Source organism: Aquarana catesbeiana, linkage group LG03 (genome assembly GCF_042186555.1).
Source record: "Aquarana catesbeiana isolate 2022-GZ linkage group LG03, ASM4218655v1, whole genome shotgun sequence".
Taxonomy (NCBI): domain Eukaryota; kingdom Metazoa; phylum Chordata; class Amphibia; order Anura; family Ranidae; genus Aquarana; species Aquarana catesbeiana.
The window spans coordinates 576695891-576709890 of NC_133326.1; the positions used below are offsets into that span (position 1 = coordinate 576695891).

The window sequence follows — 14000 nt, forward strand, 5'->3', positions numbered from 1 at the left end:
AAACTAAGCAATGGCCGGCGCGGCTACAAGAAAAAGGCCGCCAATTGATTTCTATAGGAGAGACTACTTAAGACCAACATTAGCCTATTTTGTTCATCCCCTGAAGAAGTCACGTGGTCGTGACGTCACGCGTAGGGATGGAATAGGCTTGCTTTCTACCTTCCCTTTCTCTGCTGTATGTCTTTGCGAGTTCGTGACTCGTAGGATACAACGCTGTAGAAAAAACTGCTTAATGTGAGTAATGTGAGTACCTTTGTGCATTGTATATGTGAATAAAGTGACCCTAAGAAAAACCTACTTCACTATTTGGGTACTCTGTCCTATATTTTACATACACTGGAGATGTGATATGGAGGAGGAGCTAGGAGTCGCAGTGCCCCAGGACCTCAATTAGGACCACAACCAGATATACCCAGCCCCCAATAGGACCCTGCAGAGCCAGCCAACTTGGAAACAGAGACGTAGGAGAGACCCTGGACCCCGAGATCTTACATCTTATATGCGGTTGACCTAGCACCGCTAGGTAAGAGGCTATTACCCACACCAGTGCATGCTGCATGAAGAGGACACAGAGTGGTTCATTTGCATATCACCACCTCACTGTCATTTATCCTGCTGTGTTGGAGCACTGTTCCTCTGTGCACCATTGAGTAATTTTGTTTTAGACTGCACGGACTTTTTTAGATATTGGATTACTTATCAATTGATTTTGTAGGACACCAGCAATCTTTGGATTAATTATCTATTTATTTATTCACGTGATCACTTTAACTGCGTTTTGCACTGTTGCACTGGTCGCAACACCAGGATTAGGCAACCATACGTTTTTTTGTTGAATATATTTAATACATTGAGTTTGTGTGATAATATTGTTACATTTCTGCACTTTAGCATATGTATTAGTTTGGATTATTTTACGATTTCTACATGGCACAAGAGCACGAGCACTTTTCATTTATTTTATTATTGGATTGAATAATTTCAACATATATTGAATCGGTTTCACTTATATTTTATCACCTTTTAATTTATTTACATGGATTGTGTATAATCATTTATATTGACATCAATCATATTGACCAGTAGGGATCATATACATACAAATAAACAGAGACCTTTCGGATAGCGCAGCACCACCCCCCCCCCACCCCCCCCACATCTACTGACAACTTTCTATCCAAGGGAGGCTGCTGATAAATATATGTCCAGTGGAGTCTACTATAAATTTTGTGTCCAATGAAAGTTACTAATAACTGCGTCCAACAAAATATACTATTAACTCTGTCCAGTGGAGTCTACTGATAACTTTGTGGCTAGTAAAGTCTACTGATAACTATGTGTCCAATAGAGTCTTCTTATAACTTTGTCTGGTGGAGTCTACTGATAATTACATATATATATATACACACAGTATCTCACAAGTGAGTACACCCCTCACATTTTTGTAAATATTTTATTATATCTTTTCATGTGACAACACTGACGAAATTACACTTTGCTACAATGTAATGTAAATTTGCTGTCCCCTCAAAATAACTCAACACACAGCCATTAATATCTAAACCCCTGGCAACAAAAGTGAGTACACCCCTAAGTGAAAATGTCCAAATTGGGCCCAAAGTGTCAATATTTTGTGTGGCCGCCATTATTTTCCACCACTGCCTTAACCCTCTTGGGCATGGAGCTCACCAGAGCTTCACAAGTTGCCACTGGAGTCCTCTTACACTCCTCCATGATGACATCACGGAGCTGGTGGATGTTAAAGACTTTGCGCTCCTCCACCTTCCATTTGAGGATGCCCCACAGATGCTCAATAGGGTTTAGGTCTGGAGACATGCTTGACCAATCCATCACATTTACCCTCAGCTTCTTTAGCAAGGCAGTGGTCGTCTTGGAGGTGTGTTTGGGGTCGTTATGTTGGAATACTGCCCTGCGGCCCAGTCTCTGAAGGGAGGGGATCATGCTCTGCTTCAGTATGTTACAGTACATGTTGGCATTCCTGGTTCCCTCAATGAACTGTAGCTCCCCAATGCTGGCAGCACTCATGCAGCCCCAGACCATCTTTATGTAGAGCAACAATTCTTTTTTTCAGGTCCTCAGAGAGTTGTTTGCCATGAGGTGCCATGTTGAGCTTCCAGTGACCAGTATGAGAGTGTGAGAGCGATAGCACCAAATTGAACACACCTGCTCCCCATTCAGACCTGAGACTTTGTAACACTAATGAGTCACATGACACTGGGGAGGGAAAATGGTTAATTGGGCCCAATTTGGATATTTTTACTTAGGGGTGTACTCGCTTTTGTTGCCAGCGGTTTAGACCATGATGGCTGTGTGTTGAGTTATTTTGAGGGGACAGGAAATTTACACTGTTATACAAGCTGTACACTCACTACTTTACATTGTAGCAAAGTGTCATTTCTTCAGTTTTGTCACATGAAAAGGTATAATAAAATATTTCCAAAAATGTGAGGGGTGTACTCACTTGTGAGATACTGTATATATAATTATAGTTATTTACTAAAAGCTGGAGAGTGTAACTCTGGATAGAAACCAATCAGCTTCCAGATTTTATTGCCAAAGCTAAATTGAACAAGCTGAAGTTAGAAGCTGATTGGCTACCATACACAGCTGCACCAGATTCTGAGTGCACCCGTTTTAGTAAATCTACCCCTTTGTGTCCAGCGTAGTCAAATGAGAACTGTGTCCAGGGGAGTCTATTGATAATTTTGTGTCCAGTGGAGTCTACTACAACATAACATTTTGTCTGGTGGTTTCCCCTGATCATTTTGTATACGGTGGAGTCTTATGATAGCTTTATGTCCAGAGTCTAATAATCACATGTGTGTGTACAGCAGAATCAACTGATAACTCTGTGTCCAGTAAAGTCTACTGATAACTTTGGGTCCAGAGGAGTCTACTGGTAATGTTGTGTCCAGTGGTGTCCACTGATAACTTTTTGTCCAGCTACTAATACTTGTGTGTCCAGTGGAGTCTACTGATAATTGTGTGTCTAGTGAGGTCAATTGATAACTTTGCGTCCAGTGAAGTCTACTTATACCTTTTGTGTCTATTGGAGTCTACTTTTAACTCTGTCAATTGGAGTGTACTGATAACTGTGTCTGGTGGAGTCTACTGATACCTTGTGTCTAGTGGAGTCTATTTACAACATTGTGTTTAGTCAAGTCCACTGAAAACTTTGCATCCAGTGGAGCCTACTGATAATTTCAAGGTTTCACCACCATGGCAAAATGCAGAGCCTTGAAAAAATCAGAACTACTGGTCTATGGTAATTCCCCAGCTGCTGGAAAAGTATAATTCAGGATTTTTCCCAGCCTCTCCCATCCTCTGGAACTCGCTACCTCCATCTGTCCGGCTATCCCCTACTCTTGCTACCTTCAGGCAATCCCTGAAAACTCATCTCTTCAGGAAAGCCTAACACGTCTCTAACTAATCTTTTACCACTTCCATCAGCTCATTCCTCACAGTTACAACCTTTTGTACTACCTGTCCCACCCTATTAGATTGTAAGCTCTTCTGAGCAGGGTCCTCTTAATCCTCCTGTATCTTATTGCATTATAACTGTATTGTCTCCCTTTTATATTGTAAAGTGCTGCATAAACTGTTGGTGCTACATAAATCCTGTATAATAATAATAATAATCTCTACTGCTACAATCTCCCCCTGGTGATTGAGCACCACTCAAGTGTCACTGAGCATGTATAGGAAATGATCTTCACTAAAATAGCTATACAAAATGGGGCCCCGTCACCAACCTTGGACCAAAGAACGGATTCTGCACCCTTCTCTCTTAAGCCCGTAGTATACTTACTTTTAGATAGAGAAAGTGATCCAAGAAATACTGTATATCACATGACAAAGTTGGACTAAAATATAGGGAACTTTTTTTTACTTTTACATGTAAACTAATTTTTAGGCAACAGGGAGCCTAGAATGACAGCCCTATAATTCTTGCTGATCTGGTCAATGCCCTGTTTGACATGCAGTATCTTAAAAAAAAAAAAAAAAAAAAAAAAAAAAAAGGAGCATTCATTCCCAATGGCAACCTAAGGCCTTATTCAAATTTGCTTGATAAGTTCCACCCTTAACCACTTGCTGACTGCAATATGTACATATACGTTGCGGTCAGCAAATAGTTTAACGCTTCTCAGGCTTACCGTTACGGCTGGTTCGCCTGAGAAACGATCTAACAATGTGGACATCTGCTCCCATAGGGCGATCAAAGAGTGAACACTCTTTGGTCGACTCTATGGCCTTGAAGGACCGGAGCAACATCATGACATCACTTCCAGTCCAGGCTTGAATAAAAAAAAAAAAAATGAACGCGAAAGATCAAAAAAATCTTTTGCTTTTAAGAGGTAAAGAAGAGATTTGCGATCTTTTTGACCCCAGATCTCTTCAAAAAGAAGACCTGCCACCCTTGTTTGTATTACAAGGGATGCTTACAGGGGGTACATGGTTAACAGAGGAAGAACAATGACTTCATTGTTCAGTAGCGACTGGTGCTAAAGGATTTTGGGGGGCTCCTCCAGGTCTGCATTCACCCTACGTCGGAGCCCTCCAGCTGTCATGGCTCCCCTGGACTTCTGTCTTGAACAGGTCTTCTTTCCGGGTTCTGGGTCTTCCTGTCCTGATTGGCTGGGAAGCCAGAACCCACTGGTATTCGCTGGTAGCGAAGGTTGGGAGGGCTCGGGGCACAGTGCTCTGCGTCCTCAAGACAATATGAATGTGAGGGGATGACGGACCTGGTAGAGTAATGTTTGGGGGTTTTAAGTAATTTTCTAGCAAAAAAATCCTGATTTTTAAATGTAAACAAGAAATTTTGATTTCTTATAGGATTCTATATTTGCAAGTTTGGTTGAGGTCATATTTGGATGGGGCTTAAAAAAATGCACGCAAATATAATCTATATACATATATATTTAGAGTTTCCTGCATGGCTACTGTAGTCGATATTACAATGATTTCAGCAGAAATTTTAAAAGGTTACCAGTAGAATATTTAGAAAGGGCAGAATAAGGAACTGATAAAAAAAAAAACAAACAAAAAAACAAAGCTCAGTAAATATAATGAAGACATTATATAATTAACAACAAATATGCCACATAGAAAACCTTTGGTGGTCATGAAAAGCCCAGTTGTTGCCCTTGGCCCCCATGCTTATATAAATTACCTGTTTCACATGATTTATCTTGTCTGGGTTCATTTCAAAGAGTTGGTCAAAGGCATCCTTCTCTAGGACAGGAAAGAAGGTAAATTGGAATACAAAATGTATTTTATATCAATAATTATATTACAAACGTAGAGGCTTTGCTTACACTGATTAGACACTTGGACAAACACTGCACAATGGGTACATTGTATTTTTTCATTTTTCAGATTTAACTATTTTTATAGAACCTACACAGGGGGATCTATCCATTCAATAAACAGCAAAGCAATGCTGTTTCCTTAAGGCTGGGTTCACACTGGTCCGACAAACGCTCCGACATTGGGAGCTCATGTCGCATGACGTGTGAAATTTAATGTTTCCCTATGGGAGCCGTCCTAACTGGTCCGACACAAGTCGTTCCGACTTTAGAAATGCTCCCTGTACTACTTTGGTCCGACTTTGATCCTACTTCAGCCTATTGACTATCATTGAAGTCGGATCAAAGTCGGATTGCCGTCTCGCATGATCCGACTTCGGCACGCGACTTGTGCTCAGATCATCTTGAGGGGGAACTCCGCGCCAAATTTTAGATAAAAATCCGGCATGGGTTCCCCCTCCAAGAGCATACCAGGCCCTTGGGTCTGGTATGGAACTTGAGGGGAACCCCCTACGCCGAAAAAGCGGCGTGGGGGTCCCCCCAATCCATACCAGACCCTTATCCGAGCACGCAGCCCGGCCGGACAGGAATGGGGGTGGGGACGAGCGAGCGCCCCCCCCCCTCCTGAACCGTACCAGGCCGCATGCCCTCAACATGGGGGGTTGTTGCCTTGGGGGAGGGGGGCGCGCTGCGGCCCCCCCACCCCAAAGCACCTTGTCCCCATGTCGATGAGGACAAGGGCCTCTTCCCGACAACCCTGGCCGTTGGTTGTCGGGGTCTGCGGGCGGGGGGCTTATCGGAATCCGGGAGCCCCCTTTAATAAGGGAGCCCCCAGATCCCGGCCCCCCACCCTATGTGAATGAGTATGGGGTACAGCGTACCCCTACCCATTCACCTAGGAAAAAAGTGTCAATTTAAAAAAAAACACTACACAGATTTTTAAAGCATTTTATTAGACAGCTCCGGGGGTCTTCAATCTTCTGCCTTCTGCCTTCTGCCCTCTTCTCCTGATGTTGACACGACGCTCTCTGGGGCTAGAATGCTCTCTGTGCGCTCTGCTCTGACTTATATAGGCGGTGACCCCGCCCCCTTATGCCGTCACAGTCCCTGGGCATGCTGGGACTGTGACGTTTTAGGGGGCGTGGTCATCACCCGATGACCACGCCCCCTTATGCCGTCATAGTCCCAGCATGCCCAGGGACTGTGACGGCATAAGGGGGCGGGGTCACCGCCTATATAAGTCAGAGCAGAGCGCACAGAGAGCATTCTAGCCCCAGAGAGCGTCGTGTCAACATCAGGAGAAGAGGGCAGAAGGCAGAAGGCAGAAGATTGAAGACCAGGCTCCTCCGCTTTAGCAAAAGAGCGGCAAAAGAGCAGAAGAGAGCGGAGGAGCCCGGCAGAAGATCCGGAGAGCGTGGAGAAGAACCGGAGAGACCCCCGAAGTCGGAAGAAGACCCCCGGAGCTGTCTAATAAAATGCTTTAAAAATCTGTGTAGTGTTTTTTTTTAAATTGACACTTTTTTCCTAGGTGAATGGGTAGGGGTACGCTGTACCCCATACTCATTCACATAGGGTGGGGGGCCGGGATCTGGGGGCTCCCTTATTAAAGGGGGCTCCCGGATTCCGATAAGCCCCCCGCCCGCAGACCCCGACAACCAACGGCCAGGGTTGTCGGGAAGAGGCCCTTGTCCTCATCGACATGGGGACAAGGTGCTTTGGGGTGGGGGGGCCGCAGCGCGCCCCCTCCCCCAAGGCACCACCCCCCATGTTGAGGGCATGCGGCCTGGTACGGTTCAGGAGGGGGGGGCGCTCGCTCGTCCCCACCCCCATTCCTGTCCGGCCGGGCTGCGTGCTCGGATAAGGGTCTGGTATGGATTGGGGGCGACCCCCAACGCCGTTTTTTCGGCGTAGGGGGTTCCCCTCAAGGTCCATACCAGACCCAAGGGCCTGGTATGCCTCTGGAGGGGGAACCCATGCCGGTTTTTTATTTAAAATTTGGCGCGGAGTTCCCCCCTAAAGATTCATACCAAACACAGTGCCGGCATTGGCGGGGATCCAAGTCGGATCCCCGTTCATTGAAAGTCGGACACATGCCGGCTTCATGTCGCAGGGCAAAGTCGGATCCAAAGTAGGACGGCTGTCGTGTCGCACCAGTGTGAACCCAGCCTTAATCCTTAAATAATATGCAGGACTGAGCTATCAGCTGGACAGCTCAGGTGCTGCCCTGAATTCATTTATGAATACGATTTTAGCTTCTGATTAACCTGTAGTGAACCCTAATTAGTTTGTATTAACTCTGTCATTCCCTTCTGTCCTTAGAGTTTTTTTTTTCTTTTTTTTACTTATTATTTATTTGTATTTAAGCTTTTTAAATCTGTGTTTGGTGCCAATTATTATAAATATTACAAATATTATAAAAAACATTATTTGTACAAGAAACATGATTCTAGTGCATTTATAGAAGGGCAAATCACAGACATTTTTTTTTAGTTTTTTCACCCTAACATTTGTGGTTATAATTTTGAATAACGCTTAATATTTTTTAGTAACTTCTTCTTTCATATAGTTTTTGTAGTGCTTAAAGAGCTGGGGGGATTACACTCTGGCATCCTCTCCTTGGGTGCCAAAGGACCTTACCCTGCAATTGGTAACAACTGGAATTTACAATATGTTTTACAGGAAAAAGGGGCCACAAATCATTGCTTGAAATATTGAGCAGCAAAATTAAGTTATAAAGTTAAAGTGTAGCTATTGTGAACTGGAGAAAACCCAGAGATGATAAAGTGATTACATCAGTTGAAGCTGCCTTCTATGTTAGTTCCAACTTTCACTGATGAGGAAGCACATAGCTGGGCATATGACAAGCATGTGAAGTTCTGGTACTAAAATTCCAAAACCCGCTGAGTTCAGCACTTCTCAGAACTTTGAAACTTTCTTTTCATTTTTTTTAGCCCCCATCAAACACTCCGTCATGAGCCTCTAGGCCTCCATAAATCAGTCTCTCAAAAAAAAATTCAGCTCCTTCTTGTCCTTCGATAATTATGGTTGCCAGCATTTACAAGCTGCCTATCAAATAATAGCTTTTAATCTGCGCCCACTCTGCGTCGAAAGGCCTGTCACTTTCTCCAGCCTGCCATGGCTCACACAGCAAGAGAAATCTCATAGAGAAGACCTGACAGCCTAAGCATGTTCTCCCATCCATGCCAATTAATCTGTATTTCCCTTCACCCCATAAGACCTGGTCAACGTCTCCTATAGTTGCCACAGCAACAGCGTGCGTCCCTCCACCCCCGAGTCAGGCTCGGTCACTTTTAGAGGGGTCATTCCATTTAGTCTTGCAAAACCTGATGCTTAGAACACAAACCTTACTGTAGAGTAGAGTCATGAATTAAACATGATATGACTTACTAGAAGCTGCGTCTTCCTCTCTGCGGTGACCCAGGGGAGTGCGTTGCAAGGTAAAATGTGATTTAATGAGGGGAACAAACAAGAGAAAAACATAAGCAAACTGGCTGCAAATTATAAACAGTTTCTTTTTTTTTTTTTTTTTTTAATAGATTTCCGAATGACATTGCTGTTTTACAAGTTTAAAAAAAAAAGAATAGCGAAGGGCTCTCCTTGAATTTTACAGGGATTACACATTCTTGATGTAATATGCTCTTGCGCAATAATCCATCTTAATACTTCTAGGAATAGTAGTAGCTCGCCAGCACTGTCATGTGTTCCCACATCCATCGTATACAATCTTAATTATAGTGCAGCATTACCTAAAGTTACCACTCTAGGGGGTTAATTTACTAAAACTGGAGAGTGGGAAATCTGGTGCAGTTGTGCATGGTAGTCAATCAACTTCTAATTTGTTTAATTAACCTCTGACAAAAAAAAACTGAAGGCTGATTGGTCACTATGCAGAGTTGCACCAGATTTTGCACTCTTCAGTTTTAGCAAATCAGCCCCTATTGGTATATCCGGTTCCAGCATCAAAATTATATAAGCAAGGTCTCCTATATTCTTCTACCGTTCTCTTGATTATAATTCAAAACACCTCTTCCATATTCCCCTCGTGTCAATTACATCGTGCTCTTTATGTTCTCATATTAAAGCGGAACTTCACCCTAAAGGAAGTTTCACTTTATGCCTTCCTCCCCTCCTCCTCCACCAGAATTCCCCCCCCCCCCCCAAGGCTGCAGGACCGTTCAAAAAGTCCAGCATGACTTGCACATGCACAGCTTAAACAAGGCACTGCCGGGGACCCGAGGACAGCTCTGGATCCTGAGACAGGTAAGTGTAATTTTATTAAAAGTCAGCAGCTACAGTATTTGTAGCTGCTGACTTTTACATTTGTATCCAAAAGGCTGAAGAGGCCACCCTAAAAAAAAAAAATAGCATTAATATTCTTAAAAAAATTTAAAAAAAAACATTTGAAAAAAAAAAAAAATTTAACTTACCAGAAACCCCTGTTGCTTGGCAGGCTTCCTAATACGCCTCTTCCTATTCCACTGCGCTTCCTCCTCTTCGGCGAGCGGCCCTGTTGCCTTCTGGGACATATGTTTGTCCCAGAACACAACGGGGCCATTCACAAAGCGCTGCACGACTCGCACATGCACAGTAGGAAACGGGCAGTGAAGCCGCAAGGCTCCACTGCCTGTTTCCCTTCGTTAAGATGGCGGCGCCGGCAGCCAATCCGATGGACGGATCGGCCTGGGGGGGGGGGGGCGACATTGTGGGCTCGCTGGACAGGTAAGTGTCCTTATTAAAAGTCAGCAGCTACAGTGTTTGTAGCTGTTGACTTTAAAAAATAAAAACATCGCGGCCGGAACGCCCCTGTAAATTCTGATCCATATGTCATATATGTCAAACAAGCTTTCCCCATCAGGGGGCAGAATAATACCTCAGGATTCTTCCTCTTACACTCCCTGGGATCCCAGGGAGGAAGAATCCTGAGGTATTCTGCCCCCTGGTTGGTAGAGCTCATTTGATCTATATGACATATGGGTCAGAATTTAAAGCAGTACTTCACTAAAATGTTTTGCTATTCCGCCTTCTTCCCTATTCTTCTTTACATTTGCCACTTTTTTTTGGGGGGGGGAGCAGGTACCTGATTTTAACAGGTACCTGCTCTCCCACTTCTAGTCAGACTGAAGTCCGCTCTCTGCTGATGTCACCAAGATCAGTCCAGGCAGCGCGTAATCCCCACTTCCAAAGTCTGAATCGGACAGGTGCCTGGACTGATGGCAGTCTCAGCCTCTCAGTGAGCCGCAGAGAAGGCCGCTCTCCACCCCTCCACAGCTCAGCGCTCCAGTGGGTGTGGAGGAGCAGAGCAGGAGAGCTGCTGATTGACAGGCAGCAGCTCTCCGCTCGAGAAGGTAAGAGAACCAAGCCATCGGCAGTGTTCGGTAGTTCGGTTCTCAGTAAAGAGGCGGCGGTGTGGGACAGATGCAGCATTGCACCGATGCTGCATCCACCTAGGTAAGTATGATTGGCCAATAAAAACAAAAAAACATACTTCTTTTTTAAGGAAGCAATAAAATAACTTTGTGGGTCCAGCACTATTTTCCACTTTCCTAAACTACTGGATTATCTTGACAGCCAGGTTGCAAGCGTTTTCATAAGAAGGTTGTCAGTTTAGGGTGAAAATGGACTTTAAGCTATTAATACTGATTTTTGCTTTAGCCTGTTGGGACTCTTTAACCTCGACTGCAGGGCTACATACTAAATGCAATGTAGAGGTATGACTTTGCCCCTTCATTGTCCCAGAACTAGTAATGAGCTCAAGAATTACACCTTCTATCTGAGACTTTTCACACAGGTGATTTGCTTTGTGACGACTGCTCTGGTATAAAGTGGAAGGTTCTATTTTCCCCATATACTGCATGTACATATTTGGGAATTGTAAACTTCTCCTTGATGGTAAGCTAACCTTGGGTTGTGTCCCACTTCAATTACCAGCATGTGACAGTTCCTGCTGTCAGTAGTCATTATAAGGTGACACTTCTCACCTGGGGCCGGTGAAGCATTCAATGGCTTTTCCTGTCTTCATTCCAGATTTTGTTGGCTATGACACAGGACAGAAAAACATTGGAGCGCTCAGCATCAGCCAAAATAAATGTCAGATATAATTGGTGCAGAGGATAAGAAAAATCGCCAGCGACATGCAGGAACCATATTAAGACGTGACCTTTATGTTACCCACTAACTTTCACCACACGGAAAATCAGATTAGAGTGACTTCCTAAACAAAACATGTCGATTTTCTCTAAAACAACATTAAGGGTATCTTTCCAAAATGACGGAGCAAAACTAAATATAAACCTGGAAACAGATGTGTCACTTCAGACTTAAAATGTTCTCAGTGTAAAGTAAAGACTTTACCACGGCCTACAAAAGGTTTGCAGCCATTCTGGGACCAGAGAATTATTTTGCCGGGTGACCCAATATTCACTATATAGCCAAAATATGTGGACGTCAAACCTATATGAGCTTGCTGGACATCCCATATTAAAACCATGGCCATTAATATTTTTTTATTACAGGTCTTTATAAAGCCCCAACAATTGCACAACGTGCTTGTCATACTGTATATTGTACATTTACATCAGTCCCTGACTTCAAGACGCTAACAATCTGACAAACCTCATATGCATACATAAACTTACTAGGGCCAATTTGGACCAGAGCCAATTAACCTACCAGCAGTGGCACACAAAGGTGGGTGTGGTCTGCACCTGGTGCATGCTCAGCTGAGGTGGCTGCAGACTCGGTTGACATTTCTTTTTTGAGTTGCATGGCACTGCAACGCTATTTTCCCAATGCAGTATCGTGCAAGTCAAATGAGGAAATGTCAGCTACCTCACCAGCCGCTGCTTTATTGACAGTGGCAGCTCACAGTGAAAGGAAGTCATATGACAGAGCCGAGAGCGAGACTTCCACTCACTGTGAGCTCCCCCCATGTATGCTGAGTGAGTTTAGGGAAGGGAGAAATCTATACTTAGGAGGGGAGAGGACTGTCTGTACTGACTCTATATGGGATAGGGGGGAAACTATGTATTGAGGACTCTATACGGGATGAAGGGAGGCTGTCTAAACCTGAGGACTCTGGAATGGGGGGCTGTCCATACTGAGGACTCTATATGGAATGGGGGGCTGTCCATACTGAGGACTCTATATGGGATGGTGGTGTGGACTGCCTATACTGATGACTCTGTATAGGATATGGGGAGACAGTCTATACTGAGGACTCTATATAAGATAGGGGGAGACAGTTTATACTGAGGACTCTATATAGGATAGGGGGAGACAGGCTGTTTTGAGGACTCTGTATAGGATAGGGGAAGACAGTCTATATTGAGGACTCTTTATAGGATAGGGGGAGACAGGCTATACTGAGGACTCTTTATAGGATAGGGGGAGACAGGCTATACTGAAGACTCTATATAGAATGCTGCGAGGCGGTCTATACTGGGGGGGGGGGGGTGTACTGAGGATTCTGTATGGGATGGGGGGGTATCTGTACTGAGGGATCTGTACTGGGGAGGGGGGATTTAGGAATGTTAGGGGGGTCAGTCAGTACTGAGAGGTGGGTAGTCTGTACTGAGGAGGTTGGGTTGTACTATGGCTTCTGTGCTGGAAATTCCATCTGTACTAAGGGTTTTTTACTGTCTGTGCTGGAGAAGTCAGTCTATGCTAAGGGATCTGTGTTGGGGGGGGGGGGGGGGTCTGTGCTGGACAGGGAGTCTGTACTGGGGGGAAGGGGGGTCTGTGCTGGACAGGGAGTCTGTACTGGGGGGAAGGGGGGTCTGTGCTGGACAGGGAGTCTGTACTGGGGGGAAGGGGGTCTATGCCAAGGGGGTAGGCTGAGAGCAGAGATTTGGGGATGTTAGGGGAGATCTGTACTGCAGGGATGATTTGTATTGGGAAGAGGGGTATTTTGGTTCTCTGTAAATTTGCCTTTGCATTCTGTACTCCTAACCTCTGCACTATAGACCAGGGCTGCCAACTGTAAGTAAATTTACAGACAGTTTGTAATAATCAGTGATTTTTACAACAGTCTGTAAATATCAGGGGGTGATAATCTATAATGCTGTGTTGATCTTTTAAGTGTAAACCAGGCAAATTACCTGTTATGGGTTTTGTTAATGTTTCCATATTAACTCTATACTGTCTAAATATCAATTGTCTTAGTTTTTAATAGGAGTTCTGTCATTTTTCAGGTTGTCAGCAAAAAATGTACTCTGATAGTAAATTGTCCATATTTTTGTCAGTAAAAAATGCTGCTGGAGGTTGGCAACACTGCTTCAGACACTTGGGGGAATTTATCAAAACTGGAGCAGCTGTGCATGGTAACCAATCAGCTTCTGCCTTTCATTTTCAAAGCTTACTAAACAAGCTGAAGATAAAAGCTTATTGGTTGTCATGCACATCTGCTCCAGATTCTGTCCGCACCAGACTTGAAAAATTCCCCTTATTGGGTTTTACATTTCATACTCCTGACTACTGTACTCTACGTACATTACTCCTGAAGTTCTTCTGTAAGGTAGGCTGTGTGTAGAAAAGCATATGTAATGGAGCCATTTCATTTTATTAAGATGTTTGCTGAGGTTTGTATGTGTCTGCTAGTTTCTCACTTGTGGCAGTCGTTAAAGCATATTTTGTGGGTAAAAGGATTGCGGCTTA

The 14000-nt window shown here is 44.2% G+C and overlaps 1 protein-coding gene across 2 annotated transcripts in view; it reads right to left on the bottom strand.

Annotated features, from left to right (window-relative positions):
* Positions 1-14000, bottom strand: part of PARVG (parvin gamma) — an 85608-nt gene that overhangs the window by 34002 nt on the left and 37606 nt on the right. For both annotated transcript variants that reach the window (XM_073621938.1, XM_073621939.1), the window contains 3 exons: positions 11327-11382; positions 8736-8755; positions 5192-5253 (listed from right to left, as the gene is read on the bottom strand). In XM_073621938.1, coding sequence (XP_073478039.1) covers positions 5192-5253; positions 8736-8755; positions 11327-11382 — 138 coding nt within the window. The remainder of the gene's footprint in view (positions 1-5191; positions 5254-8735; positions 8756-11326; positions 11383-14000) is intronic.